At 36.6% G+C, this 27442-nt stretch overlaps 2 protein-coding genes across 2 annotated transcripts in view; one reads left to right on the top strand and one right to left on the bottom strand.

Annotated features, from left to right (window-relative positions):
* LOC120625575 overlaps window positions 1–27442 on the bottom strand; it is a 190634-nt gene that overhangs the window by 95337 nt on the left and 67855 nt on the right. The gene's annotated exons all lie outside the window — the stretch shown is intronic.
* LOC120625576 (probable palmitoyltransferase ZDHHC24) lies at window positions 10538–11328 on the top strand. The gene has a single exon (XM_039892631.1). It carries the CDS (start codon window positions 10576–10578, stop codon window positions 11284–11286), a length of 711 nt encoding a protein of 236 aa, XP_039748565.1. The 5' UTR covers window positions 10538–10575; the 3' UTR covers window positions 11287–11328.

The raw sequence follows: 27442 nt of genomic DNA on the forward strand, positions 1-27442 counted from the left end.
ATGTTATCCTTCACCGATGAAGCAAGTGATATTTTAATTACTTCAAAATGCAGCAAACTTAGAAAAGTTGGAGGTGCGTGCTGAGATTCGAACTCGGCCCCACGAAAGTGAAGTCCAGCTCTCACTGGGCTATTGCTTCATCATATTATGCATAGATATATTCATCAGTCATCTGAGTACCCACAACACAAGCTGCGCTTACTTTGGGGCTAAATGATTATGTGTGTATTGTTTAAGTAAATTTATTTTTTTATTTAAAAAAATCTACTGTGAAATTCTAGATATAAACTTATACGTGAGCCGGTTTTTTTACATACTTTACGTAGAATGTTAATGTACAAAAAACCGGCCAAAAACAAGTAAGACTCGTGTCTTGAAGGTTCTGATATCTGCATCTTGGAAGGACAGAATATATAACGCACTTTCGCAATTAAAATTGAAATAAGGATTAATAGCTTTTATTCTATTTTATCGATGAACAACAATGATATCATAAAATTAAAATCATTTGTTTTACCAATTTTGTGATGCAACAAGCGCCGGTGCGTGCATTGCGTTACACAAGACAAGAAATGCGTGTGAGGTATCTAGATTAGGTCGTATATCTACGAATGCTGCTACCTGCTTCCGACTGATGTTATTGTTCCGGTTTCATTTCCTACTCATATAATGACTTTTTATACTGTCGACCTTCCTGGGTTCAATCCCCAGCAGAGGCAATTTGGTAATTTATAATTGCTTATTTTTCTCTAATCTAAGATTCAATTTCTAAGATTAAGCGTTCCGGTACTGTTTCATGTAGAAACATTTTATTTATACACTTTATTTTTATACCACAAATAGGAAAAAAAAACAATGGACACAACAAAAATAAACTTAAAAAGTGGGATATAAAGGGCGGCCGTATCGCTTAGTATCTCTTCCAGGCAACCTTAGGATTAGAAAAACCAAGGGAAACCAACCAAGGAAACCAACCAAGGGAATGGGGTGTATTATTATTATATACATACTTACGAACAATTACACATTAATACTTATCAAGATTACATATATATAAATATATATATATAAATATAAAAATAATAAACTAATATATGAGTAAGAGTTAATCACTGTCGTCTTTATTGCTCAAGGTAATGGTCTTTAACAGCATTTTTGTATATGTCTAGTGACCTTGACTGTCGTATGCTTATTGGGAGTGCATTCTACATTTCAGTAGCTTGAACAATAAAACTAAGTTTTATGAAACGGCGTGCTCAAAGTCACCGTACGACAAGAACGTAAATCTGACTGCACTACAAGAAAATTAAATTTCTCCTTTCGGTAAGAGGGAGTTTTTGGGTTAAGTATAGAAGCGACGGAACGTGCAGATCCCGGCGACGACGAATAGGGAGCCACTTAAGCTTCAGTCTAAATTCAGATACATGACCATATTTGCGTAAGCCAAATATGAACCGAATAGCGAGATTTTGAAGACGCTCAAGTTTGTTCAGATGGTCCTCGGTCAGGTTAAGATGTTGTGATGAACATGTTGTCTATTGGGAGGCAGCGGTTAGATACCACCCTACCCACAAAGACGTGCCGCTAAGCGATTTAGCGTTCCGGTATGATGTAGCGTAGAAATCGATGAAATATAACTGCCATACTCCTTAACAAGTTAGCCCGCAAGCAAGTTAGCGACAAGCAACAAGTTAGCGAATAAAAAAAAATACTGCTGGAGACTTAGTCCCTTGGCGACACGTCTTTGTGGTAAGAATGGCTGAAGCAGATAAATAAATTCTATCTTAGAAGGTACACTAGATTGTTCAAAGAATACTCTTCTTAAATTTTAATTTCAGCCGTTCACTGTAGGTTGTCTCTCTGTTAGGCAGTCAGGGTCTTTTATAGTTATAGATATGACCAGTTGTAATGAACGTTATTGTATATTGCGTTCATAATAATCCGTAAATCATGCATTTGAAGATAAATTATCGGAAAAAGCCACAATGTCGAAGTAATTCAAACTTAATGGTGTGTAAAACATGATTTATCACACGAATGAGCGATTCTTGGAGTCGTTACGTTTCCTCATAACAATAAAGCTATTATCTGCCATATGTGTTATAATATAAAGTTATAAACTGTATTGAAAATTGTGTTAAATCCGGGTCTACACAATTTTTATTTCAATATTTTGAATTGACAGTGGACATCCATCGCCTATAAACAGAGCAAAAGTTCGCAAGGCATGCAAAGAAGACTTTCTCAAAAGTGCCACTCAACCTAAGGCGTAAGCATCATGCTGCAGTCTAAGATGGTAGCTGACTAATCTGTTAGGAAGAGTGCCTAATAGATTAGTCAGTCATACCCCTAATCAGTTTCTACGCGACATCGCAGCAAAACACTTAATAACTTAGCGATACGTCTTTGTCGGTAGGGTGGTGAATAGCCACGGGTAAAGCCCCCCACCAGACCAGACTAGATTCAGAAATTATCCCAAATTACCCCTACCGGAACCGGGACATCCTACTTAGATTGACAGCGCTCACTGTTGCACCAGGGAGGTTGTCGTAGCTTCTGTCATCGACACCGGTCTGTCTTGGGATCTTACACAGATCGCGGCAATAACGCAATTTAGCCAAAGCGCTTTATTTTTTATAAAAATAATTCATGAACCAAGTAGATGGCGCATCTGATGGTAAGAGGAAAATCACCGCCTGTTCACAAGGCATCCCTTCTCAGGATATGAAAGAAACACTGTCACTACACTACACTTACAACCACGCCCTTCAGACCGAGGAATTACAGCTATGCGACTTAGCGGCAGAAACAATGCTGCTTAACGGCAGTATTGAGGATGGTTGTAGTACTTCCCCGGAAGCGCTGTCACAAAAAGCTCTCATACAACTAAACTTTCATCAATGGAAGTCATCCATACTTCCAAACTTATCATCATCATCATCATGTCAACCAATCGACGTCCACTGCTGGACATAGGTCTTTTGTAGGGAGTTCCACAATACACGGTTCTGGGCCGCTTGCCTCCAGCGGCTCCCAGCGACTCGCCTGATGTCATCTGTCCACCTCTTTGGGGGCCGACCTACGCTGCGTTTACCGGTGCGGGGTCGCCACTCCAGCACCTTAAGACCCCAACGTCCATCGGTTCTCCGAGCTATGTGCCCGGCCCATTGCCACTTCAGCTTCGCGACTCGCTGAGCTATGTCGGTAACTCTAGTTCTTCTATGGATCTCCTCATTTCTGATTTGATCACGTAGAGATCCTAGCATAGCTCTCTCCATCGCCCGCTTAGTGACTCTGAGCCTTCTTATGAGGCCCATAGTTCGCGGCCAAACTTTTACGTTTATAATATTTATAATATCTGAATTACTAAACAAGTTAATTTTAATAGAAAAAGTAGTTTTGTATTATGAAAATTAAGCTTAACTTGCTATACTCCGCGAACAACAGGAGAATCTGTATGGTGTAATTTATAATTACTTCAATCCGTATACTCCACACCAAACAGATCCTCGGCAATGTATCCTCTACGAACGTTTCGCTCCGAAACCGGAGCATCCTCAGGAGATGTTGACTTTACAATAAATAATTGTTAAGTCAATGAACAATTGTTAAGCTTTGTTATCTTTCTTTATATTTGAAGTGTTAAATACTGCCATTAGCTTCTAGTTACATTTAAAATGTTAATTTGTTGCATTAGTTTCACCATCCGCATTCTCGAGTCCATTTTCTTTTTAAATTAAAAGTGAAGGTGATTCTATATAAGGTATATATGCCCCCATTTTACCAGTGTAGTTAACTGTATCTACATATAATATGTTAATTAGGTTGTTAGCATGCGTTAGTTGCATTTAAAGATTTATTTATATGTTAATTTATAAGACGCTACGCAAATACCTTTGTCTATAGTTTAAAGTGGTAAGTAAACCAGGTCATGTTAATAATTAATTATTAACTAATGGTTATATAAGCGTGTTAACTTCACAATGTTTGCATAAAGTATTTATTTTAGTTTATAAGCGTTTTACCCACTCTTGGAGGATACATTAAATATTCATTAGGAACAGTCGGTTTTGGAACCAACATCTCTAAAATAACAGTAATTGGGTTCAAAACTAACAAACAAAACTTACTTTGTGTGTTATGTGTGTATTGTGACAGTTTATTTATTCTTCATATATTTATATGATGATGGTATTATAAATATTAGGAAAGTATCTCATTTTGTACGCAACATTAGCTGAAGTGGTCACTTTAGAACAATTTCATACATCGTTATGAATACAACTTATTATAAGGTAAGAGAGGCGTGAAATGTACTAAGTGCCCGATCTCTCTATTGATGGGATAATGGACATATTACAGCGTGATATTACGTTACTTAATATGTGTGAAAAGTTATATTACACTCGATTTATTGAGTAACCCCTGATATTGTAAAATTTAAAAGATAAAAAAGAGTAGCATTTTTAGTTATTTTTTTTATTCTACTAAAAGTTAGACTTGACTGCAATCTCACCTAGTGGTAAGTTATGATGCAGTCTAAGATGGTAGCGGTGTGTACGGTACGGTAGTGGTGACAAGGTTGCTTGGAAGCATCCAGCTCCGCTTTTCTCTCTCACAAGATAGAAAAATGAATGTTACAATGTAAATTGCTGATGTTGGAAATGAGCTACCGCTGAGTTTCTCACCGGCTTCTTCTTGGTAGAATCTGCCTTTCAAACCGGTGGTAGAGTCACTACACACAAACAGACTTGACGTTTCAAAAGTGCTTATATAAGGCCTACTTGTAATAAACGAATTTTGAATTTTAAATTTTTTGCGGGCTAACCTGTTTAGGCGTATGGTAGTCACTCGCTTAGTGACACGTCTTTGTCTGTAGGATGGTAACCAGCAATGGGCAAAGCCCCCAACATTCTAAAAAATTAGTTTAATGAAGATCGCCACAAGTAGGAAACATGAGATCGTATCTTACAAACAGGCAAACTTATTCTTTATAAAGAAGTTTTATTTGTCTTAAATATAGGCATATACTCGTAGCTGTCAGCAATACAAGTCAAAAAAGGTTCCCTACATTTTAACTAACTTTGAAAAGGGACAGGTTCGCAATTCGATTGTATTTGACCCAAAGTACCGCGGTATACAGCTGGTCTAAGACAATTTATTTAATCGTTTCAATACTTAGAATTATGTCGTTATTAATTTATTTTACATGTTTATGGTGTTTTCCTTAACGGACCATATGTTAAGGAAAACACCATAAACATATTACTTATCATATCGTATTCTTATCTTTTTCTCTTTATTTGTAGCCGTAGTTTTTTGTTTTTTTTTTTTCTCTTTATTTTTATCCTATCTTTAGTTTTATTTCTTACCGAACTCGGCACAGCGTGATCGTAATTTTTTTTTTTCGTAACTTAGCAAACAAAAAACTATGAATAAAAAATCTATGTAGAATGTTTAAAACTACCCATTGTAGCTTATGCTCACATTAATAAACAATCCATCTTATTGTGAAATCCCATGACAAGGAAATAGCTGATATTATGTTGACGATAACTGAGTTCACTGCGCTCACAATTATGTTCTAAAGATTACATTTTAAGTAGTTTTTAGTTGTTTTGTTTAGATAAGTCCAAGTAGATATATATTTTAGTAGAGGTAGAACTATTCATAACAAAGATAGTCCGTGGATTAATAAATACTACGAAAAACACACATCGCTATTAAGCCCCAAAGTAAGCGTAGCTTGTGATATGGGTACTAAGATGACTGAAGAATATTTTTTATGAATAATATACATAAATACTTATGATATACAAATAAACACCCAGACACTGAATAACATTCATGTTCATCACACAAACATTTTCCAGGTTTGGGAATCGTACCCACGGCCTTAGACTCAGAAAGCAGGGTCGCTGCCCACTGCGCCAGTCGGCCGTCAAAAGAAAGTACTACTGCCATGCTTATTTCTGCCGTCAAGCAGCATTGTGTTTACTTAAGGCTGAACACCAACGGTTCAGGTAGATGCACACAAGGCGGCACTTTGTATGAACTATTCCTTGCACGCCACGCGAAGTGATGCTGCGTTTATAGACGATGTTTACCCACCATCAGGTGGGTCATCTGTTCGGTCCAAAACCAGACAAAAAGTCTCCAAAATTTACCAGACATTCAATAGATTCAAAATGTTGTTATTTTTAGTAGGCTTTTAGTAGACTGTAAAAGCACTTCTGTTCCATGGGCGTTCCTAGGGTCTCGAATTTGAGCAAGCTAAGTTACCTAAAGGACAAATTTAACTCGTCATGATCTCTAAGTCACCGTTCCGACAAATAATGTCAACTTATCTTCACAAACACTACGATTAAGTTCACCACGCAAAGATTGGATATTTCGATTGATAATTGGTTGGATAAAGAAGTATCTATGCGCTGTTTGCCAAAATCACAACACTCTGTCCATGACTTTACCACCTAGTCTGAAACAAAATATTTTAACATAGTCGTAAGTAAATGTAAAATATACTCTACCTATTAGTAGTATTTACTAGTCTGAAATAAAACAGTCTGATTTAACATGATCGTGAGAGAAATGATGTTTGTGATACAATTGTTACAAATTCATTAAATTTAGGATCTTGAATAGACTACGTGTAGTCTATCTGTTTCTTGTGACTCTTACACCAGTTTGATGAACACAAGCTAAATATTTGATAGGAAAAACAGCCAAGAAACTCGGCATTTGCTTCTTTTGCAGACAATAAAATGGTGGTATTTATTATGACAAAGATTTAGCTGCATCAAACAACATTAACCTTTTAAAACAGTTATATTATTGTCGGATTCTCAGTAAAATCAACATTCCATACCGGTGTAGATTCATAACAAATAGGCAGACTTTTCAATTAAAAACAGTTGCCTAAGATATAAGTGTAGGTATCTAAGGTTAGCATTTATAACCCCAAAATGTAGAATTTGATAATTTATGGTGTGTGGCTTCCGAACCGGTGGTAGAGTCACTACACACGGACAGACTTGACGTTTCAAAAGTGCTTGTATTAGGCCTACTTGAAATAAATGAATTTTGAATTTTTGAATTTTGAATAATAGGTTTGCGTGGTAGGGTCCGTTATATGAGGTTATAGCCAGCCTTCCATAAAATAGATAACACAGAGTACTATTCTGAGTTATTTATAATTCAGAATAGTATTCTGAGTTATTTTTTTCTTAGAAATTTATTTATGGTAGGAGTTTGTTTTATCGTATGGTAGGTTATTAGGTTTATGGTAGGATTTTGAGTTATTTATTTATGGTAGGAGTTTGTTGTATGGTATGGTAGGTTATTAGGCTTATGGTAGGATTTTTAGTTATTTATTTATGCTAGGGTAGGAGATAATTTTTTGGAACCTGCTTTTTGATAATATACCTTTTAATATGTTACTAACATAACTTCTTAGGGGTATAATACAAATTTAACCAATCATCTTGTTTTCGAGTAAGCGGTGAGAGCTTCGTGGTTAGGGCTACAGCCTCCCTTTGGAGGAACCGATTCGATGCCCGGCACACACCTCTCAATTATGTACGTTTTTTATTTATGCATTTATATATCAATTGCATAAACGATGAAGAAAAACATCTTGAGAACAGCTGAACACCTGAGAGTTTGCCATAATGTTCCAACCAATCTGCACTCGCCCAACGTGATGGACTACGGTCTAAACCCTTCTCATTGTGTAGTGGACAACAGTATCCTATTGAGAACCGGTAAAGGGTTGATATTAATGATGCTGTGATGATTAATGATGTTTTATTTTTTAGTTTATAATTTAAAGTTTAGGCATTGTGGAAAAAAAAATGACATCTTCATATGATTTGAAACCATTAACACTGGGTGCCAAATGTTAGTCGTAAGATTTACTACATAAGTTCACTAAAAAATCGCGTGAAAATTAACTAGGACTTATGTAGCATCGAAAGAGTACCATTTATTGGCAGTACGGTATTAAAAGAAGTATTAGTATTAGTATTAAAACTAGAAGTCGCTACTTCGATACCGTAATATTGAAGTTAACTTTCACGACATCGAATGAGTAAATGTTTCTCGCACTTGGCACTCAATAATGCGTTCCCATTTATCGAATGACTGTGGTAATCCGATACATTAGCGATCCGATAGGTAAGTGATATAGGTATACCTACCGACTGGCGAACGGCGACAGCCGACTAAATGCCAACTTCGTGCCGACACTCACTTTTATATTGACTATACCGCCGAGTTACGTGGCGGAGATAAACAAGGTAAATAGCTATTTGATGGCTGCAGATATGGCAAAATAATCAGAAGGACATGTTGGCAAATACGCCATACTAGTTTCGGCGCCCCGGCTCATCCTTGTCAACTAAGCAATTTCAGGAATATTTAATTGAAGCAATCATGACGATTTTCAACTTTTTGACGAGCAATTATGGTGTATTAGTACGGGCTGTGGTTATAAGTAACAGGTTTTATTTGTTGGTGTTTATGTTAATTAATTTGATTGCCGTAACAGGTTAGCCCGCTACCATTTTAGACTGCATCATCACTTAACATGTGCGATTGCAGCCTCTTATCAACCTGTAGTGGAAAAAAGTGTGTGTGTGTGTTACCTTTACGCGCGATTGAAGTAAAACTTTTATAATTATTTATTGATGAAAGAGTAAAAGTGGACTCCGCCAAGCGGAGTCTATGCCATGTACTTACGACCAATCCAAATTATACGTCTCACGTAAACGTTACTTCCGTCAGAAAAAAAGTCGTAGTTACTCCCTAGTCGCACTAAAGAAGTATTACTTCAATAATAAATATACATTTCTTGCCGGCTTCTTCTCGGTAGAATCTGCCTTCCGAACCGGTGGTAGAATCACTACAAACAGACAGACTTGACGTTTCAAAAGTGCTTATATTAGGCCTACTTGAAATAAATGAATTTTGAATTTTGAATTTTTTTGAATTTTGAATTTATTGCTGCTATACCTCAGTGGGTAAGATTTGGACCACTTTCAAGCGTTTTAAGCAATTAAAATATCACTTGCTTCAACCTCAAAAGTAAGGATACCCGCATGCCTTAGAGCAGTCCATAATGTTTTCCAAGGCGTGTGGAGTCCACCATACCGAACTGCAGCGTGATGGACTTCGGCCTTAACCCGTTCTCATTATAGGAGAGACCCGTGCCCTGTAGTCGGTCGGTAATGGGGTGATATGATGATGAAATAAAAAGAAAGATCGGCGGGATCGAAATGCTATCTTGAATGGAATCCATAAAGCCTAAAGGTATAGACTTTTAATACAATTGACGATAGCTTACATTCACAAGTGATAAATGATAATTACTGTTTAATTACTGTAAATTATAACAGGATGCATTACATTTATTACTATCAGATGTTGTTACTGCGCGGAAATCCGGGAAGTGCATCGTAATATAATATGGCAATTACGATTATGCAACTAAATGCAACACCTGCTGCACCTTTCACAACCATTCATCTCAAATTCAATCAAATTTTTAGAATAATAAAGAAGATTGTTGTATTCTTTAACGCACATTTACAGTATTCAATCTATCCGTAATCTGTAATTTTATTGTTTGGCAACTTAACAAATAACAACTTGCTAAGCGGCTTATAAGCGGATTGCGGATGGATTGAATATGCAAAACGGACGTCCATAGTTATACATCCTACATGTCAGTTCTTACTCTTCATTTTTGTTTGTTTTTCCGCTTACTTCTCTATCTGTATCTATAAGATAATCAAGCTAATGAATATTTGTGTTGCTCTCATGTGCTACTCCCGTAATTGACAAACATTCAGTACATGTTGTAATAAGATTATTTGATAAACAGTATATGTAAGTTGTTGGTGAAAATAAATAAATATATAAATCATTATCTATGAAACCTCTAATTCGGGACCGACCGGCTGGGCGACGAACTGTCGATAGAAGGATGCGTTACGTTGTGAAACTCCATGATATACGATGAATATGAAAAGATGTTGACTTTACAATTATTATTCATTGTGAAGTCAACATCTCCCGAGGATGATCCGTAGTCTTAGTAACAGATTTGCTCGCAATTTTTTTTTTAATATTTTTGATCTTGTCTTGAACTTAGTCAACGTTACTTAACCAGTGAAATTATTATGCATTATTTATTATTAGTTCACGCAACTAGAGCACGCAGAAAATTATAATAATTTTGAATAAAAATCAGGCAATTCGAAGCTTTTAAGCATACAAGGTCGTCATACAAAACCTCGTTATAAAAATAAACACCAATAAAAACTATTGTTGTCAACCTTCAATGTCGATCTTCAATAACAATGTCAAGTAGCATCAACGTCAAGAAAGCGTTAAATTGTTAAACCGCTTCCGAAAAATATAATTTAAAAATTAAATTCAGAAAAACTGAAAATTATATCCAAAATAATGGCGAATGCTCTACGTCGTAGCATAAGCAGGTTCGCAAGATTCTGGGAAAGAATCCTTTGCTATAACTTAGTTCTTATAATAACACCATGCTTCTTTATATTCGAAATGACCGTCGTTCGTCCTATCGTAGTTGCAGCCTACGACATAGGCACACTAAAACATAATTTCCATATACTTTGCTCGACGTTTTGTTTCGTAAACGTTGTAGGGAACATGATTTTTAGCATTCTCACGGATACGAGAGTAAAAGCATCGCTGGATTCTGATAGCTACTGCCAGGTATGTAAGCTACAGCGACCGGCGAAAGCTTGGCATTGTAAGAAGTGCAATGCCTGTATTCTGAGAAGAGACCACCACTGCTTCTTCTTTTCACGCTGCATTGGATTGCGAAACCAAAGATACTACGTTTTATACCTCGGATACATATTCGTTTCCATGATATATTCCCTGTATTACAACTATTATTATGTGGTAACGAAATTTGAAGAGCAGAGTATGGTTTTATCAGCTTTTAGAGTTGTAAATCCGTTTTTACGATACTTGATTCCAGAGCCCTTGGGTATTGCAGATCTGTACATGTTGTTTTTGTTCTTGAACACGGGTCTTGCTTTTTGGTCCGGTGGGTTATTTTGCTTCCACGTGATGAATGTAGTGCGAGGTTTGACAGCTCATGAGTCTAGAAAAGACTTCGGGGCGAACTGGGAGATGGTGAAGAGAAATTTTGTTGGAGTCTTCGGTGTGAGATGGTTTTGGGCAGTGATTTCGCCGTTCGCTAACAGTCCTTTGCCAGAAGATGCTGGGCTGAAGTGCCACTAGATTTAAATTTAATTTATTATTATTAAAAGCAAGGTTGTATAATTTTTTTGTTTTATTTAACTTTTTTTTTTTTAACAGACCATCATATTAATCCATTACCAGCCTACTACAGGGCATGGGTCTCCTCCCACAATGAGAAAGGGTCAAGGCCGTAGTCCACCACGCTGGCCCAGTGCGGATTGGACTGCACACATCTTAGAGAATATCATGTAGAACTCTTAGGCATGCAGGTTTTCTGTTTTCACGATGTTTTCCTTCACCGTTGAAGCAAGTGATATTATAATTACTTAAAACGAACATAAAGTTGGAGGTGCTTGCAGAGATTCGAACTCGCCCCTGAAGTGAAGTCGAAATCCTACCCACTAGGCTATCACCGCTTCTTTTTTAAAAACAACTGAGAATAAAGTCTCATAACAATTTGAAGTTCATATATCTATGATAGGATCCGAGTAAATACTGATATTAACTTCAGTTTACGGTGACTTGACCGAATATTCTATGATTATATTTTCTAGGCTGCGAATTATTAGAGGTGACGACAGTATTCGAGACCAAGAACATAAATGGCGCCCTTAAGGTAACCTAAATGTTAATAAAATAAACTATCTTAGTCCAAAAATCTTTATTCAAGAAGGCCTTTTTTACATAGATGACACTTTTTAACCATCTACTTTAATATGCTATGAATAGCCATCAATATATATGAATAGTCATGATCGACTGCAGATCACGAAGTACTTTTTCTTTTTTTTGGCATGGTGTAAAAGCTTTGTGGCTACCTCAGACCCTTGGGCAGGACGGAGGTTATATTAGACTCCCCCGCTCTAAACTGGTATACCCAAACTAAGAACCATGTTGGAGTATCAAGAAATTCTTACACCAGCGCGGAGTTTCAAAATTGGCAGTTATTTCGCCCGATCTCTTTTTGGTCGTGTCAGAACTGCCGTCCCATCGGACTATGAGACTGAGCGAATAGAGAATGCAACTGTGTTTGCGCAAGCACTTGTGAACTATGATATCTGCCGCGTACTTGGAAAATCTCGCTGGAGAAAAGTCAGGGAAACTGCATATGAACGTATGTAATGGGCTGGCATGTGTAACAAGTAAAGTAAACAATCAGATTACAATAATTATAATGGCCATAATTATGGAAAAGCGCATAATTTCCGCGTTATGCCTCATATCGTCATGTTCTATATACCGCGGCTTTCGCTTTACCATTCAGACCATCTATTACCCATGTGGAGCATTAAAGTTTATTGGCTTTTCAACCGTATGTCACGTAAATACAAAGGTTGTATTCCAATGAAGCGACAGTTATGTAAGCATGGGTAAGTTATAGGTATTTATTATTTCCATGATGATTTTCTAACCACCTGTTGCATACATAATATGAACCGGTCACCATTAACCAATCGACTTCTAAAAACAGGAGGTTAATCGTTTCTTGCGTGTTTTTGGCGATGATACTCCATAACTCCATTTAGTAAGAACTGATCTAAAATATTTTATTATTTAGAACAGGCAATACAACAATGTAAGATCTCTTGAGATAAAACATAGGAATGGCTTTTGCTTATTTACAAGATCGTAATGATATGTTGTGTCCATCAATCCGCAATGGGCCAGCGTGGTGAACTACGGCCCTAACCCCTTCTCATTGTGGGATAAGACCCGTGCCCTGCAGTGGGCCGGTAATGGGTTCATATGATGATGATGATGATGAATGATATGTTGAGATAAGTATTATTTAAATAGAAACGTCACGTCTCTAGATTCCGAGCTATAGGTAGATCTAACTTTTGTTTCTCGCCGACAACGTTGAAAAACTAAATTGATCTATTTCTACAACAGATTTACCAAATAGATTAACAAACAAAGACATCAGAAACGAAATAACGTTTTCAAAATTCAAAATTGATTTCAAGCAGGCCTATGTCCGTTTGTAGTGACTCTACCACCGGTTCGGAAGGCAGATTCTACCGAGAAGAAGCCGGCAACAAACTCAGCATTTACTCTTTTCCAACATCAACTATTTACATTTTAGCATTAATTTTTCTGCTTGTCAGAGTTGAAAGCGGAGCCGGATGCTTCCAAGCAACCTTGTCATTAAGAAATTCATCAATTATTTAGTAACCTCGCTGTAATAAGTGTGTTTTAACATATTCTTTGAACTTATTTATTTATTTATTTATTTATTTCCAACTTACGACTAGTTTACAGGAATTTCCTAATGCACTAGCGTAGATACTGATGCCTATATATTTATGTATTGGTAGGTCCTAAAATTACCTTAGGAATCATTTTGAAAATTAAGCTTATTTTGCTATACTCCGCGAACAGCAGGAGAATCTGTATGCTGTTATTTATTATTTCTTCAATCCGTATAATCTACACCAAACAGATCCTCGGCAATGTACCCTCTACGCTCGTTTTTCTCTGAAACCGGAGCATCCTCAGGAGATGTTGACTTTACAATGAACAATTGTTAAGTAATTCATAAGTCATAAGTTACGGATTGAAGAAATTATAAATTACACCAATCAGATTCTCCTGATGTTCGCGGAGTATAGCAAATTAAGCTTAATTTTCATAATATATTATGGATTTCCGCAAAGTAACGCGTGCTTCTATCAAATACCTTAGGAATCATATTATAAAAGCGTATACTCAATCCCACAAATGACTTCTGTACCTTTCGCAGACGATATGCAGATGAAGCTAATTAAAGACCGTTTCTTGTAAGTCGTCTTGTTTATATCCACTTTTTGCTTATATAGTTTGTCATTATTTCATGATGTCATTTGTCCGGTGGAGGCTTCGGCTGTGGATAGTTGCCATCCTAAACGACGACGATTTGCCACCCAGCTACTACTAGATTGGTGGCATGTTGTTGGCCCCCTCTTCCAGCACGGCTACCATGGGCAGGAGACAATTATATCCCCGGGAAAGATAAAAATGTATCTTCTCCCACAGCTTTATCATCTTTCAAAGCACTGGCGCATAAGTGGAAATAATATCCAAATAATACATGTGTAGTAAACGGGGATAAACTTCTCCTATTCCCATGTTCCCGTGATCTAGAAGGTTGACACGTTATTTGTATTCCTTGTCAGGGGATTTAATCGGGGGATATAATTTTTGTCTTCCGCCTGTGCTAGCCGTAGACATGGTTCTTAGGTTGTCTTAGACTTAGCGAAGTGTATAGGTCTAACACAACTGTCACACCCTAAGAACTATTTATTATTCATTGTTCCAAGGTCATGACCCTAACAGCTTGAACTTTAACACGTTGGAGATCTTTACTTATCATCAGTTAACAGCACATGAGTTTTAAGTCAAAGGCGACGGAAGGGCATTCCACTCATCGGGTATATCGCAATACATCGGTTTCCTCTTTTAAATATGTTAAGGAGGCCATTTGTAATATTTATATTGACGTCGTCGCCCGCTGACGACATTCAAATCCGTCACGAAACCGTCCCTTTAAGGCAGGTTACGTAAATATGGCTCGTGACATGGTTCGGTAAATAGTTATTACTGCACTCTATGGTACTGCACGGATAACCGCCATGGTGTGGTGTCATTGTTACGTGGGTTTAGACTTTAACAATAACCAATAAGCTCAAATTGTTACTATCCGTTGCATTCAAAGAGATGTCTGGGCGACTGATTTTGTTACCGATAGTTTGTTTTAATATAATAAATATAGCTCAGATTCGACCTTCCGGCTGTGAATTTAAGGAGGAGTTCCAGTGTTCGATTCCCGTCAAGGGAAATTTGGGAATTTGTAATTTCTGAATTTCTCTGGTCTGGTCTGGTGGGAGGCTTCGGCCGTGGCTAATTACCACCCTACCGACAAAGAGGTGCCGCTTAGCGATTTAGTGTTCCGGTGCGATGTCGCGTAGAAACCGATTTTTCCGACATACTCCCTAACAGGTTAGTTCACTACCATATTAGACTGCATCATCACTTACCACCAGGTGAGATTGCAATGAAGAGCTAATTTGTAGTGAAATAAAAAAAAGAAGAAAACTGGCTTTTTAACGGAGCGTTGGTCGAAGCCAACGATATAATTTTAAATTTAAATTTAGCGTTCCAGGACCGTGGATAATGCTATCCTATTCCATTTACTTCTTCTTAATTACATATACGTAAATAGAATATGGGGCTTGTCTCCGTGTACAAGAGTATTGTCAATTCATCGTGTCCAATAATAGACATAGTTTCTGGATAGGAATAAAACTCTGAGATTATTTTTTAAGCCTGTATGGCTATGGACTGCCGTCTAGGTTTTGGGACTGGTAGTGTACACGTAGTCGTAAGCCGTGGAATATGATAAGGGAGCATTCGAACCCTGAACGTATGAGCATTTATTCGAATCAACACATTGGCCTTATACTTTAGATATAACAAACCGTTAGCGTGATACAATTAGAAACAAGCGCCATCTAGTAAAACATTCAACAACTGAATTTATTTACTTTATTTATTTATATTCTTTATTTGCACACTAGAAGTTAAAAAAAAGAAGAATAAAAAAACACAGACAGAAGCAGTATTCAAAACGCGCCTTTTCGCTTAGTAGAAATCTCTGCCAGGCAACCTTAGGATACGGAAAACTTGAGGTTTCGGACTGCAGCTTGTGTTTAATTAAATAAAAATACATACGAATACGGATTGAATATTGAAAAAAAAAATAATACCTGATATTATAAATACATAAATATCAATAAATACTACTACAAGTCGTCATCAATGTAAACTATAGTTGAATGAATATAAAATAAGACAGATAACCAGATGTCAAAAACTAAAACCCATGCGCTCACACCGTTTTTCTCTACGCATCGCTCTGGGAAATTATAATTGATTCAATCTAGATATATATGTCTTAAGATTAAAGAAGCAGGAGTGGCCGCGTTTAATTTCGTCACGGGTTTTCAAATTATTATTCTCTTGTGTTGTAATAGAGGCAGTTAAACTGGCAAGTCATGTCGCAGGCACCACGCCATAGCGGACACGTAACGGTGCTTTGGTGAGACAGTCGCGTGCGCACGTGCTGTCAATAGCTTAGATTATTAAGACGTCCCTTGCTATTAGATTAAATAGTGACCGATGTTTACTTTTGTATCTGTGATTATGTGAATAATAGCTGTTACCGTACCGTACCGCTATACCCGTCGAAATCTCTTAATTTCTTGGGATAACTGCTTATGTTACTCGCAGTCCTCTCTATGCCAAAAATCAAATTGATTGGATACTTAGTTAGGGCGTAAAGGAAGGACAAACAAACAAACACACTTTCGCATTTATAATATAATATTAATAAAATTAATTAGGTAAATTGTTCTCTTGAGCCTCACGTGATTAATAGACGATCTCTTAATCGAATTATTTAATGTCATTCATTAAAAGGTATTAATTTTCATCGATAATCCTGAAGAAGATAGGTCAAACTGTTGTTAAAAATGTTTAAATTGTTGTCGGTTACGGTCCTTGCTAAGTGTGCAAAATTGCAACTTAATCTGACGGATAGAAATGAAAATCAGAAATTAATAAGTACTTACAGGTAAAGTTAAATTTAAGCCTTTTCAATAACTTTAATGAATTATCTGGAACATATGAAGTTATATCTATCAAAAGATTAATTATCTACCCACTTTGTAAAAATCCACTTTTTTAATGATGACAAAATAAAAAATCGTATCCTAAGTTATACTCGTATAGAACGCTCAAAACTGAAAGCTTTGAGCGTTCAATACGAGTATAACTGATTGTATAACTGAGTATTACTGATTAGCATGTCAGTCATATATTATAACTTAACATGTATACCTACAATGTTTTAGGCAAATAAAAGAATTGAATTGAATTGAATTGAATGGAATTGAAAAATGCGCACATGATATTGTGTTAGTCTAGTGGGGAGAACAATCTGCTCAGTTTACTACCTAGTACTTTATTATATAGTAGTTCCGTAACGTGCGGTCACAATAACCGTGTTGTGAGTCGCACTGATGTCGTATAGTTGTTGTGGTGAGACCAATGGCTCTAGTCGCCGGCTTCATTGGCTTATGTAACCGTTACCATAACCGTTCAGAAAGACCGGCTCATAGAGAAGAGAACATTTTGATCGTATTTGAAATTGACATGGAGTCTAAGGTACTTGAAATAATAACGTTTATTTTTTGACATTTATTTGTCGTTTATAAGAGGATGCCCGAGAATGCAAAAGGATGCTTTCAATACGATCGGTGTGTAATATTGACGGCCGATTGGCGCAGCGGGCAGCGACCCTGCTTTTGCTGATTCCCACGACTGGAAAACCTTTCTGTGATAAACATGAAGGTTTTTCAATGTCTGGGTGTTTATATGAATATTATAAGTATTTATGTATGTTATTCATCAGCCATCTTAGTGCATAACATAAGCTATGCTTACTTTAGGGGCTAGATGCGATGCGTGCATTGCCGTAGCATATTTATTTATTTACATTAAGAGAGAGAGAGAGAGAGAGAGAGAGTACTCATTGAAGAGTACTTACGCTGAAGCAGCTAACCGGCTCGATTTGACCTGATCTGTGTGAAAATAAAAATGCTCTCCGATTAAAATTATTTTATTAAATTCTTAGATATACTCTATTTAAAGTGACTCTTACAGTGCTATTTTATTCAGTGATGTTACGTGTGATAATAAGGCTCGACAGCGTGACTTTGTCTGCTTGTACTTAGTCAATTTACTGTGTCTTGGCCTCAAAATGTGCATTCAAAATAATGAAAACTTGAAATTACAACCTTCTTTAAATACACTTTTCTTATTTTAGAAATGTTTATATATTGAAGTATATGATTTTCTTAAAAATACTGGTTTAAGGTTATAAACCCTCGGCGCAACGGTGAGCGCTATGAATTGAACCCGGCGGCGATATTTTGCGAATTTATAATTTAAGAGTTTTCTCTGATCTGGTTTGGTGTGAGTATTTGACCGTTGCTAGTTAACACCCTAACGACAAAGACGTGCCGCTAAGCGATTAGGGGTATGTTTACCATACTCCCTAACAGGTTAGCCCGCTACCATCAAAGACATCATCATCACCAGCGGCGTGCATAGAGGGTATGCACGGGGTATGCAGATGATATAATATGAAGAAAATCTCGAGTATGAGTTATAAAAAACTTAAGGTACGCATTGTATGAGTTATAAAAAGCCTACCATCAAGTATTTATAACTCGCACTGGAGATTTTCTTCATTTAAAACCATCTGCATACCCTGTGCATACCCTCTATGCACGCCATTGATCATCACTTATCACCAGCTGCGATTGCAGTCAAGGGCTAACATGTAGCGGAATAAGATAAAAAAGATTATCATCATCATCATCGGCCGAAGTGCATCCAGCTTAACATAGACCTCTTTCAAGCAGCCCAACTCTTCCTAATTGAGTGTGTTTATTTTTTTTTTTTTTTTTATCGGTTCGATCGTAATAAAATATTATATATGTATACAAATCTTTTATATTATTTTTTATTTATTATTACACTTTTTTTTAAATTATATAATACTTTTATATTGTATTATTTTACCCATAGATTTTAAGCGTCGCTCTGACAGTGCCTACCGTCCAAACATCACGTCTGGCTTCACGGAAGATCAGCGCTGTGTCTTAACAGGCACTGCAAACATGCTGAGTGAAGACCATTTTGGGATCACACCGTTCCTATAATTGTTGTGTAGACTATTAAGTTGTATTTTAATTCTAGTGTGTGTATATCCAAATAAAGTTTACTTTTCTTTTCTTTTCTTTTCTTTATTTTCGGCCCTTCTTATCCAGTCGATGCCTTTCACTTTTCGCTCCACCTAGTAGGTGGACGCCCGACACTCCGTTTTCTGACACGCGGTCTCCACTCGAGGTCCTTCCGACTCCATCGTCTATCGTCCCTCCGACAAACGTGACCATCTCGCTACCACTTTCAAAATTCTAAATTCTAAATTCATTTATTTCAAGTAGGCCCAATATAAGCACTTTTGAAACGTAAAGTCTGCCCGTTTGTAGTGACTCTACCGCCGTTTCGGAAGGCACATTACCGAGAAGAAGCCGGCAAGAAACTCAGCAGTTGCTCTTTTTTACATTCATTTTTCACAACATTTAAACATTCATTTTTCTATCTTGTGAGAGCTGAAAGCGTAGCCGAATGCTTCCAAGTAACCTTGTCATTTAGAAATTCATCAATTTTATAGTAACCTCGCTGTAATCAATGTGTTTTAACAGATTCCTTAAACATATGCATTGGTAGGTCGAAAATCACCTTAGGAATCATATTATAAAAGCGTATACTCAATCCCACAAATGACTTCTGTACCTTTACTTTACTGAGCTAGCCCTAAGGGCTATGTTAGTTACTTTCGTTCCTTGGCGAATCACTTCGTTTGGGATCTTAAAGTAGATAATACTAAAACTTTATGAAAAAAAAAACTTACATTTTAACCACATAAATTGAGATGCAACTCATAACATTATAAGAGAACTGAAATATACGTTTTTTTTGAATATAGAATCAGATACTAGTGATACTATTTGTAGGCGGTTTTTTAATCGATATTGGTAAAAATAAATAGCCTGTTTCAAGTAGGTAATGCCCCAGTTTCTAAAGGAATGTAAAAAAAATATATGTATCAAGGCAGATTTAAAACCTCGATTATTGTTCCCAACACTTCTTTATCAATGCCCTAGTCCTCTTAGCAGATAATCGTATTATTTCCTCACGATGCAAAAAAAGAACTTAGCATTGAAACAATGTTGCGGCCTCGAACGCGATGGCCGCAATGTTTGCTTTTAAATGGTCTCTCGAATTTAGTCTTGCCAATTATTAAGAAACAACGCGAACGATCTGAAAGTCAGCCTTTCAATTAGCTACGGCGTCTTCTGTAATGAAAATATTTTCGGATTTCAAATTTTAAATTCTAATTATTATATAACTAGCTGTTGCCCTCGTTTCGTCTGCGTTTATTGCCGTCTGTAACAAGTCCCGTGAAAATTTCGTGGGGTAAAAAGTAGCATATGTACATGTTTGTATAAATCTGTCATTACCATCATCATACCAACCCATTACCGGCCCAGAACAGGGATCGGGTCTCCTCCCACAATGAGAAGGGGTTAAGGCCGATGTCCACCACGCTGGCAAAGTGCGTAATGGTGGACTTAACACACCTTTGAAAGTGTTATGGAGAACTCTCAGGCATGCAGGTTTCCTCAACATGTTTTCTTTTACAATTGAAGTAAGTGATATTTTAATTGCTTAAAAAACGCACATAACTTAGAAAAGTTAGAGGTGCGTGCTGGGATTTGAACTCGGCCACCCGAAAGTGGAGTCAAAGTCCTACTGGGCTATCTCCGCTTCATATAAATATGTATATATATGTATTTAAATTTTTTTTTGCTTTCTATGTTTTGTACAATGAAAGAGTGTTCAATCATCCAGTCATTTCTGTGATACTTTCCGTCCTTTTAAATAATTGTATGCCAAAAACCACGGTAATTGATAGCTTAGTCAGGGCATGTAGGAAGGACTAACCACAAACAAACACACTTTCGCATTTATATTATTAAGTTACGATTACTAGCGGATGCCAGAAAAGTTGTCTTCGTAATATTGCTGGTGTCTCGAGAGATTGAGAAAGTTTTGCGCGAAGCCCATGCATGTCTCTAGAAAACAAGCTAAGCCGCAAGCTAAGCATCAGATTGAGCAAGCAAGTCAAAATAAAAAAAATTCATGTCCATAACTTAAATATCTTGAACAATGAAATATTCTCCACCCTCCGTGGGTAGAATATTCAACTTCAATTATTATAATGCATATAGACTGTAGACATCGTTCAGGACTCTAGACGAGACCATCTCACTGAGTAGCGATTCGCAATTGGGCAAAAACTAATTTTCCACGCCATCATTTGCAACATAGTGTGAATAATTAAAAGTCGTGATCTACATATAGCAACATTATAAAAGAGAATAAGAAAAAAAGAAATTGTTCCGGACTAATCGGTCTAAACCTATTAAGCAAATGACTGTAGAGTTTTCAGAGTATTTGGACATTGTGAGTATGACATGAAGCACCATGTACAAGCACCATACATAATTCTAAAAGGTTACTTCGAATCGATTTATTTTTAAAGTCCCGAAAATCACTGCTATCCGCTAAATTCCTGTAGAACGCTGACCAGGATAGGGCTCCAGAATCGCGTAGCGAATATGTGTTTTTTTTATATCAGACATATTTTCTAGCATGAATAAACATAAGTGGGGTTGGGGTCCGAATTTGCTGGAATGGCGACCTCGCACCGGTAAACGCAGCGTTGGTAGACCCCCGACGAGGTGGACAGACGACATCAAACGAGTCGCTGAGATCGCATTATCAACACTTCAACTGCATGTTTCCAGACATGCGGTGGAAGCGATGATGATGATTATTATAAATAAAAATAAGCACACGCTGGCAACATGTATGTCATCTAAAATTTGATTGGAATTCATGTTCTCATTTCACCGTTGGGATATTCAGACTATGTAAGCAAAAAACGTTTGAAGCGTTAATCGGTCGTAGAGTTTAGCAAATAACTGAGTTAGCCAACCTCGCTCGTTGCAGACGCCGCGTTGATGAAACGTTTGTTACCTGTAAAGATAAAAAAAAACAAATTAGAAACAGTTCTCATATGATTCCGACACAGAAACATTTAAGTAGAGCGGAGCTTAGCTTATTTGCATTAAAGAAAAAAAAATCTCTATTACTCTATTCAAAAATGGAAGCCTCTATGCCTGTGAGTTATAATAACTGTCTATTTCAAATTCTTATACACCCATTATCGCCCACATATAGAGCACGGGTCCCCTCTCATAATGAGAAGGGTTTAGGTCCACCACGCTTGTCAAGCGCTGATTGGTAGACTGCACACGACCTTGCCAACATTACGGAAAACTCTCAGACATGCCGGTTTCCTCACAATTTCTTTCACCGTTATAACAAGCGATATTTAATTCCGTACATAGCTCCGAAAAGTTAGAGGTAGGTGCCGTAAATACGGGCTGAAATGTTTACCACTAAGCTAAGCTATGACCGATTGGACGGCCGATTGGCGTAGTGGTCAGAGACCCTGCTTTTTGAGTCCAAGGCAGTGGGTTCGATTCCCACAACTGGACAATATTTGTGTGATGAACACGAATGTTCTTCAGTGGGTGGTTTATCCTATATATTATGAGTATTTATGTAAATTATTCATAAAAATTATTCATCAGTTATCTTAGTACCCATAACACAAGCTACGCCTACTTTGAGACTAGATGGTGATGTGTGTATTGTCGTAGTATATTTATTTATTTATTTTATGACCGCCTTTAACTTCCACTTATTAGCTTATAATAAACACACGATTTTATAGTTCTGTAATATACTAGTAGCCCGCGACTTCGTCTGCGTTTGATTTTGTTTTTAAAGCATTCAGTATCGCTAAGCCTTAAATTAGTATAGTAGTATTATATGTATATAACATGTGACTGTCAATTAATTATAGAAAAATAATTTGCAATAAAATAAAATTGCGACTATAATTAAAAATCTAAACTATCCTATCTCTTAAGTTGGAACAGACTGCTCACGGTGTGCCAATTTAATTTAAAATCGGTTAAGTAGTTTAGGAGTCCATCGCGGACAAACATCGTGACAAGAGATTTATATATATTAAGATATATTCTATAATATAGTTCTAGAAATTTTTAAATTCAACGGCTTAAACAACTTTTTTCATCCAGAAATCCACCCCTAAGAGGATATAATGGGAATAAGGGATTAATTTAAATATGACAAACTGCAGTAAGATCGGTTTTCAAAAAGTTCTTGAAATGTGTTTTTTGAAAATAATCCATTAAAAAAAGATAAAAGTTCGTATGGGAAAGTTTTACTATCAGAAATAGTACGCGGAGGAAGACACAGGCAGCCGCTAGTAAAACAATAAAACATAATACCGGCGCTTACACTTAGCTGTCATTAGATTATTCCCACGACATTTGCATGTATCGGAACGCATGATGAATCGTAAACACAGTTTGCATTAATGCACATAAATTTTCCAGAAAAGCCACTTGTATTAAAAATTGGAATGGAACTAGCCTATTTTATTCAATTTTATTTATTTTATCAATTCACTTTATTGCACAACCGAAAAACGGGTTAATATATATATATAAACATACATATGTATATAAGTGCATAAACAATTCATAGACATACTCGTACGTTTATATTCGAACGTGTATAATATTAAAAAAAAGGGAATTCAATGGAACATAGGTTATCACAAACAGAAATTCTGTTGCTTTTATAACATTGGTATATAAACGAATCTAGAGACAAAGATGCGAGCGAGACAAACCAGTGCATTAATTTTTAACCCATTCCGAAGTTTCCTGTTGAGCTTTAATTTTACACTTTTTGTATGTTCAGCAAATATCCCAAGCAATGCGAGTTCAAATCCTCTAGTCCTGCAACTTTGGCATATCCTACAGTCAATAAATAATTATTTCTTGTATTATGAAAATTAAGCTTAATTTTCTATACTCCGCGAACAGCAGCAGAATCTGTATGATGTAATTTATAATTACTGAAATCCGTATACTCCTAACAGATCCAAACAGATCCTCGGCAAAGTACCCTCTACGCACGTTTCGCTCCGAAACCGGAGCATCCTCAGGAGATGTTGTCTTTACAATGAATAATTGTTCTTCTTCTTCAACATTCATTCTTAACAACCAAACAGATCCTCGGCAATGTACCCTACATTACCGAGGATTGTTTGGTGTGGAGTATACGGATTGAAGTAATTATAAATAACACCATACAGATTCTGCTGCTGTTCACGGAGTACAGCAAATTAAGCTTAATTTTCATAATATATTATGGATTTCCGCAAAGTAACACCTACTTCTATCCAATATTTATTTATTGCTCTTAGTTGTATAATAAAGTCCGTTCTTTTTTGTCTATAAATTCTTTGTATGTTTTTAGTGGATGGGCTAACAATCATATCTAAGTAATAAAAGTCATATCGACTGTTCATAACCTTCTACAAAATATTGCTTTTGCCAAAGCTAAAGCGTTAATGCTTGAGGAGTTCTCTTGGCACTTCATCATCAGCATCTTTATTGTGACGAGCATTTTATACCGTTATCGAAGCGCAAGCAGTGTTTTACTTATTATTGTGTAGTTCCGATCGCCATCCGCGGTCTCCATCATCAGTTTCACTTGACCAAATAGTGCTTCTCGATAGCAAATGCTCAAGTTACTTTAAGAAATAGTCAAATCGCTACAGGTGTCCCTATAGTATTTAAAGAGTTTCCATAATTTCTCCAGGATCCCATCAACAGATCTTAGCCTGATGAAATTGGGACCACAAGCAGTGGCGGTACTACCATACAAGCCGAAAAGCCGGGCTTGCGTTACAATAAATATCTCTTTTAAATTTTTCTCGACTATTCCGAAATGAAATTAACAAAATTAATTAAAACTTGATAGCAATGAGGATATAAATACAATGTTTTAACTTTTGCTCAATAATGTTTATACTCTTTGTCTACTTTACTGCAAGCACTAAGATACTCTGGCAGGTAGACTCTGTGGTAGCAACCAGCCGAACGGCGCGGCGCCGCGCCGAACTATCACTATCGCGCTCTTCTCGTGTCTTCGTACGCGATCGGAGGTCCGACTTTGTCTCGCTCACACTCATTTGCTTATATGGGGCTTTTATTTTACTGCTGTCTCTCATAGAAATTTCAATGTATTTAGCAGAGACAATCTAGATTATTGAATAATTTAGTATGGAGATCAAATGCCAGATTGCGAGTTGAAGTTAGTGAAGATGACCAGCGAGCGAATTGAAACAACTTCACGCGTGTTATTATTTGCGTTACAACTAGTTGACACTTGACAGATTCAATATTATTGATTAGTAACTAGTTAGGAGTTTATTATTGTTTTTTTTCAGTTGAATAGTGCATTTTATTGGTTTGTTTTCTTACAAATTATAGTAAATATTGTTAAATATGAGCTTAAATTGTGTGCAAATTGTTTCTGTGGCGAAATCAGAAAATAATTGGCGAACAACAGGTAAATTTTTTTAATTTAAAAATTGTTTGTTGGTGTTACATATTTTTTTTCTATTGAAAATAATGGTTGAAACGCGGCTGGTTACGACTTAAATTACCAGGCATCATAAGAATTAAAGAGAGCTCAAAGAAACACTTGGGATTTCTATGGTTACCTTTTTTTTTGGCAAACATTGCATAGAAACTTCTTTATCATACGAGTAATTCGCGTGCTGACCTTAATCGTACCTAGTATTTTTCAAAGATTTGTTGATATTGTTTGTCATTTAGCACAACAAGAATGGTGACTTAGAGATCATGACGAGTTAAATATGTCCTTTAGGTAAATGGGCTTGCTCAAACTCAAAACCCAAGGCACGCCACTGACCACAAGCAGTGGCGTGCACTTCATACATGCACAAAAGCACTGCATACCCTAAAATTGAAATAAAGTCCGAATAAGAGGAAGATTTTTTTCATTTTATGCTACTTTTCTGCAGTATGCATACCCTGTTAAGAAACCCAGTGCACGCCACTGACCACAAGTATACCATCTCAAACAGAAAATACTTTTGAAAACGGTTTATAAATGACAGAGATCTGAGCTGAAACTCTAAAATAATTTTTTTGGAAATCGGTTAAATATGGTTAAAAATATTGTTCTTGAAAGAGTTTTAAGAAAAACAACTACCCTTCATAAAACATTAACAGTCTATCTATAAAACGTGTCCAAATACTGTGACTGATTTTAAAGAGCGAGAATAAAACCGTGCTGCAGAGTAAATGTACTCGTAAATAATAGAAATAAATAGAAAAGTTTGTTATTTTATGAAAGCAAAGTCGTGATATTATTTATTTATGTAACAGATACAATTGTGAAAAAAAAATCCTAAGTAAAACGAAAGTATCAAAGTGTAGTCGATGGCGCAGTGAACATTTCACTTGAAGAAGAGTTTCTAGCGAAACGAAACAACCTTACAAACAAAAACAGATTCGACTCCCGGTTAGGTAAACTTAGGAGACCTCCTACATTCAAGGCACCAAAGTAAAAAAAAAACAATTTTTATATTGCAGTTTAAAGACGTACAACCATCGTAGCGTCCGAAATGGAGAAATCTTCCAAGAAGTTATAAGTAGTGCAAAAGATTCGTTAAAATCGGTTCATCCGTTTGAAACAGGACACGGGACTCCTCGAAAATACGGTATGGTGGACTCTACATGCCTGTTCTCAAACATTTTGTAGAACTCTTAGGAATGTAGGTTTCCTCGCGATGTGTTCCTTCACCATGACGGCAATTAAATAAAATGCTTAAAACGCACATACTTCCGAAACTTAGAGGTGCGTTTGGGGTCCAAACTCGGCCCAGTACACAGATATGCAGCGGTCAAACTTATATCCCCCCCCCCCCATTTTTAAATAGGGGTAAAAGGTGACCTAAAAGGAAACGGAAGTCGGATAGCGAAGATTGAAAACATGCTTGGCCGACGATAAAGGTCAATAGATACAAGCAATATAGAATCTAAAAAAACTCAAGCATCAAATATTAATAAAAATAATGGCAAAACAAAATCATCGTCGAAGCGAAACGGCCACTAAACGATTTAGATTATTCTATAGCTATATTATATAGATTGTATTCGTTTCGGTCGTCTTGCAAAGAAATGCAGTTTTTGTGAGGAAACCTTAAGACGTTCTCTTAAATCTAGTTCAAGAGCTGGTGGTAATAAATAAGGTACAAATTTGCTGATGAACATAAACTATGTACTTATTGTAATCAGTGTTCTGCACTTCATACACGTGCATAAGTATCATTATGAAATGCCCAGCTTCCTGGTGGGGTAGCTCGCGTTATGTGGGATTCTTAACCTAACACAAAAACCGTTTCGGTGGCCACCCTCCGCACGTATTGGGGATACAATCTTCGGGATACTAAGAACACACCGTGGCTTTAGCCCTCCCTAGCATTTTTCTAACGTAACCAAATTTTTGCCTACGCTTTATTTGTAATATAAAAACTTGT

Source organism: Pararge aegeria, chromosome 8 (assembly GCF_905163445.1).
Source record: "Pararge aegeria chromosome 8, ilParAegt1.1, whole genome shotgun sequence".
Lineage (NCBI taxonomy): Eukaryota > Metazoa > Arthropoda > Insecta > Lepidoptera > Nymphalidae > Pararge > Pararge aegeria.

What these genes read in the sequence shown, in the direction of transcription:
- LOC120625576 (XM_039892631.1), top strand. Translation starts at nt 10,576, where the DNA reads ATGACCGTCGTTCGTCCTATCGTAGTTGCAGCCTACGACATAGGCACA.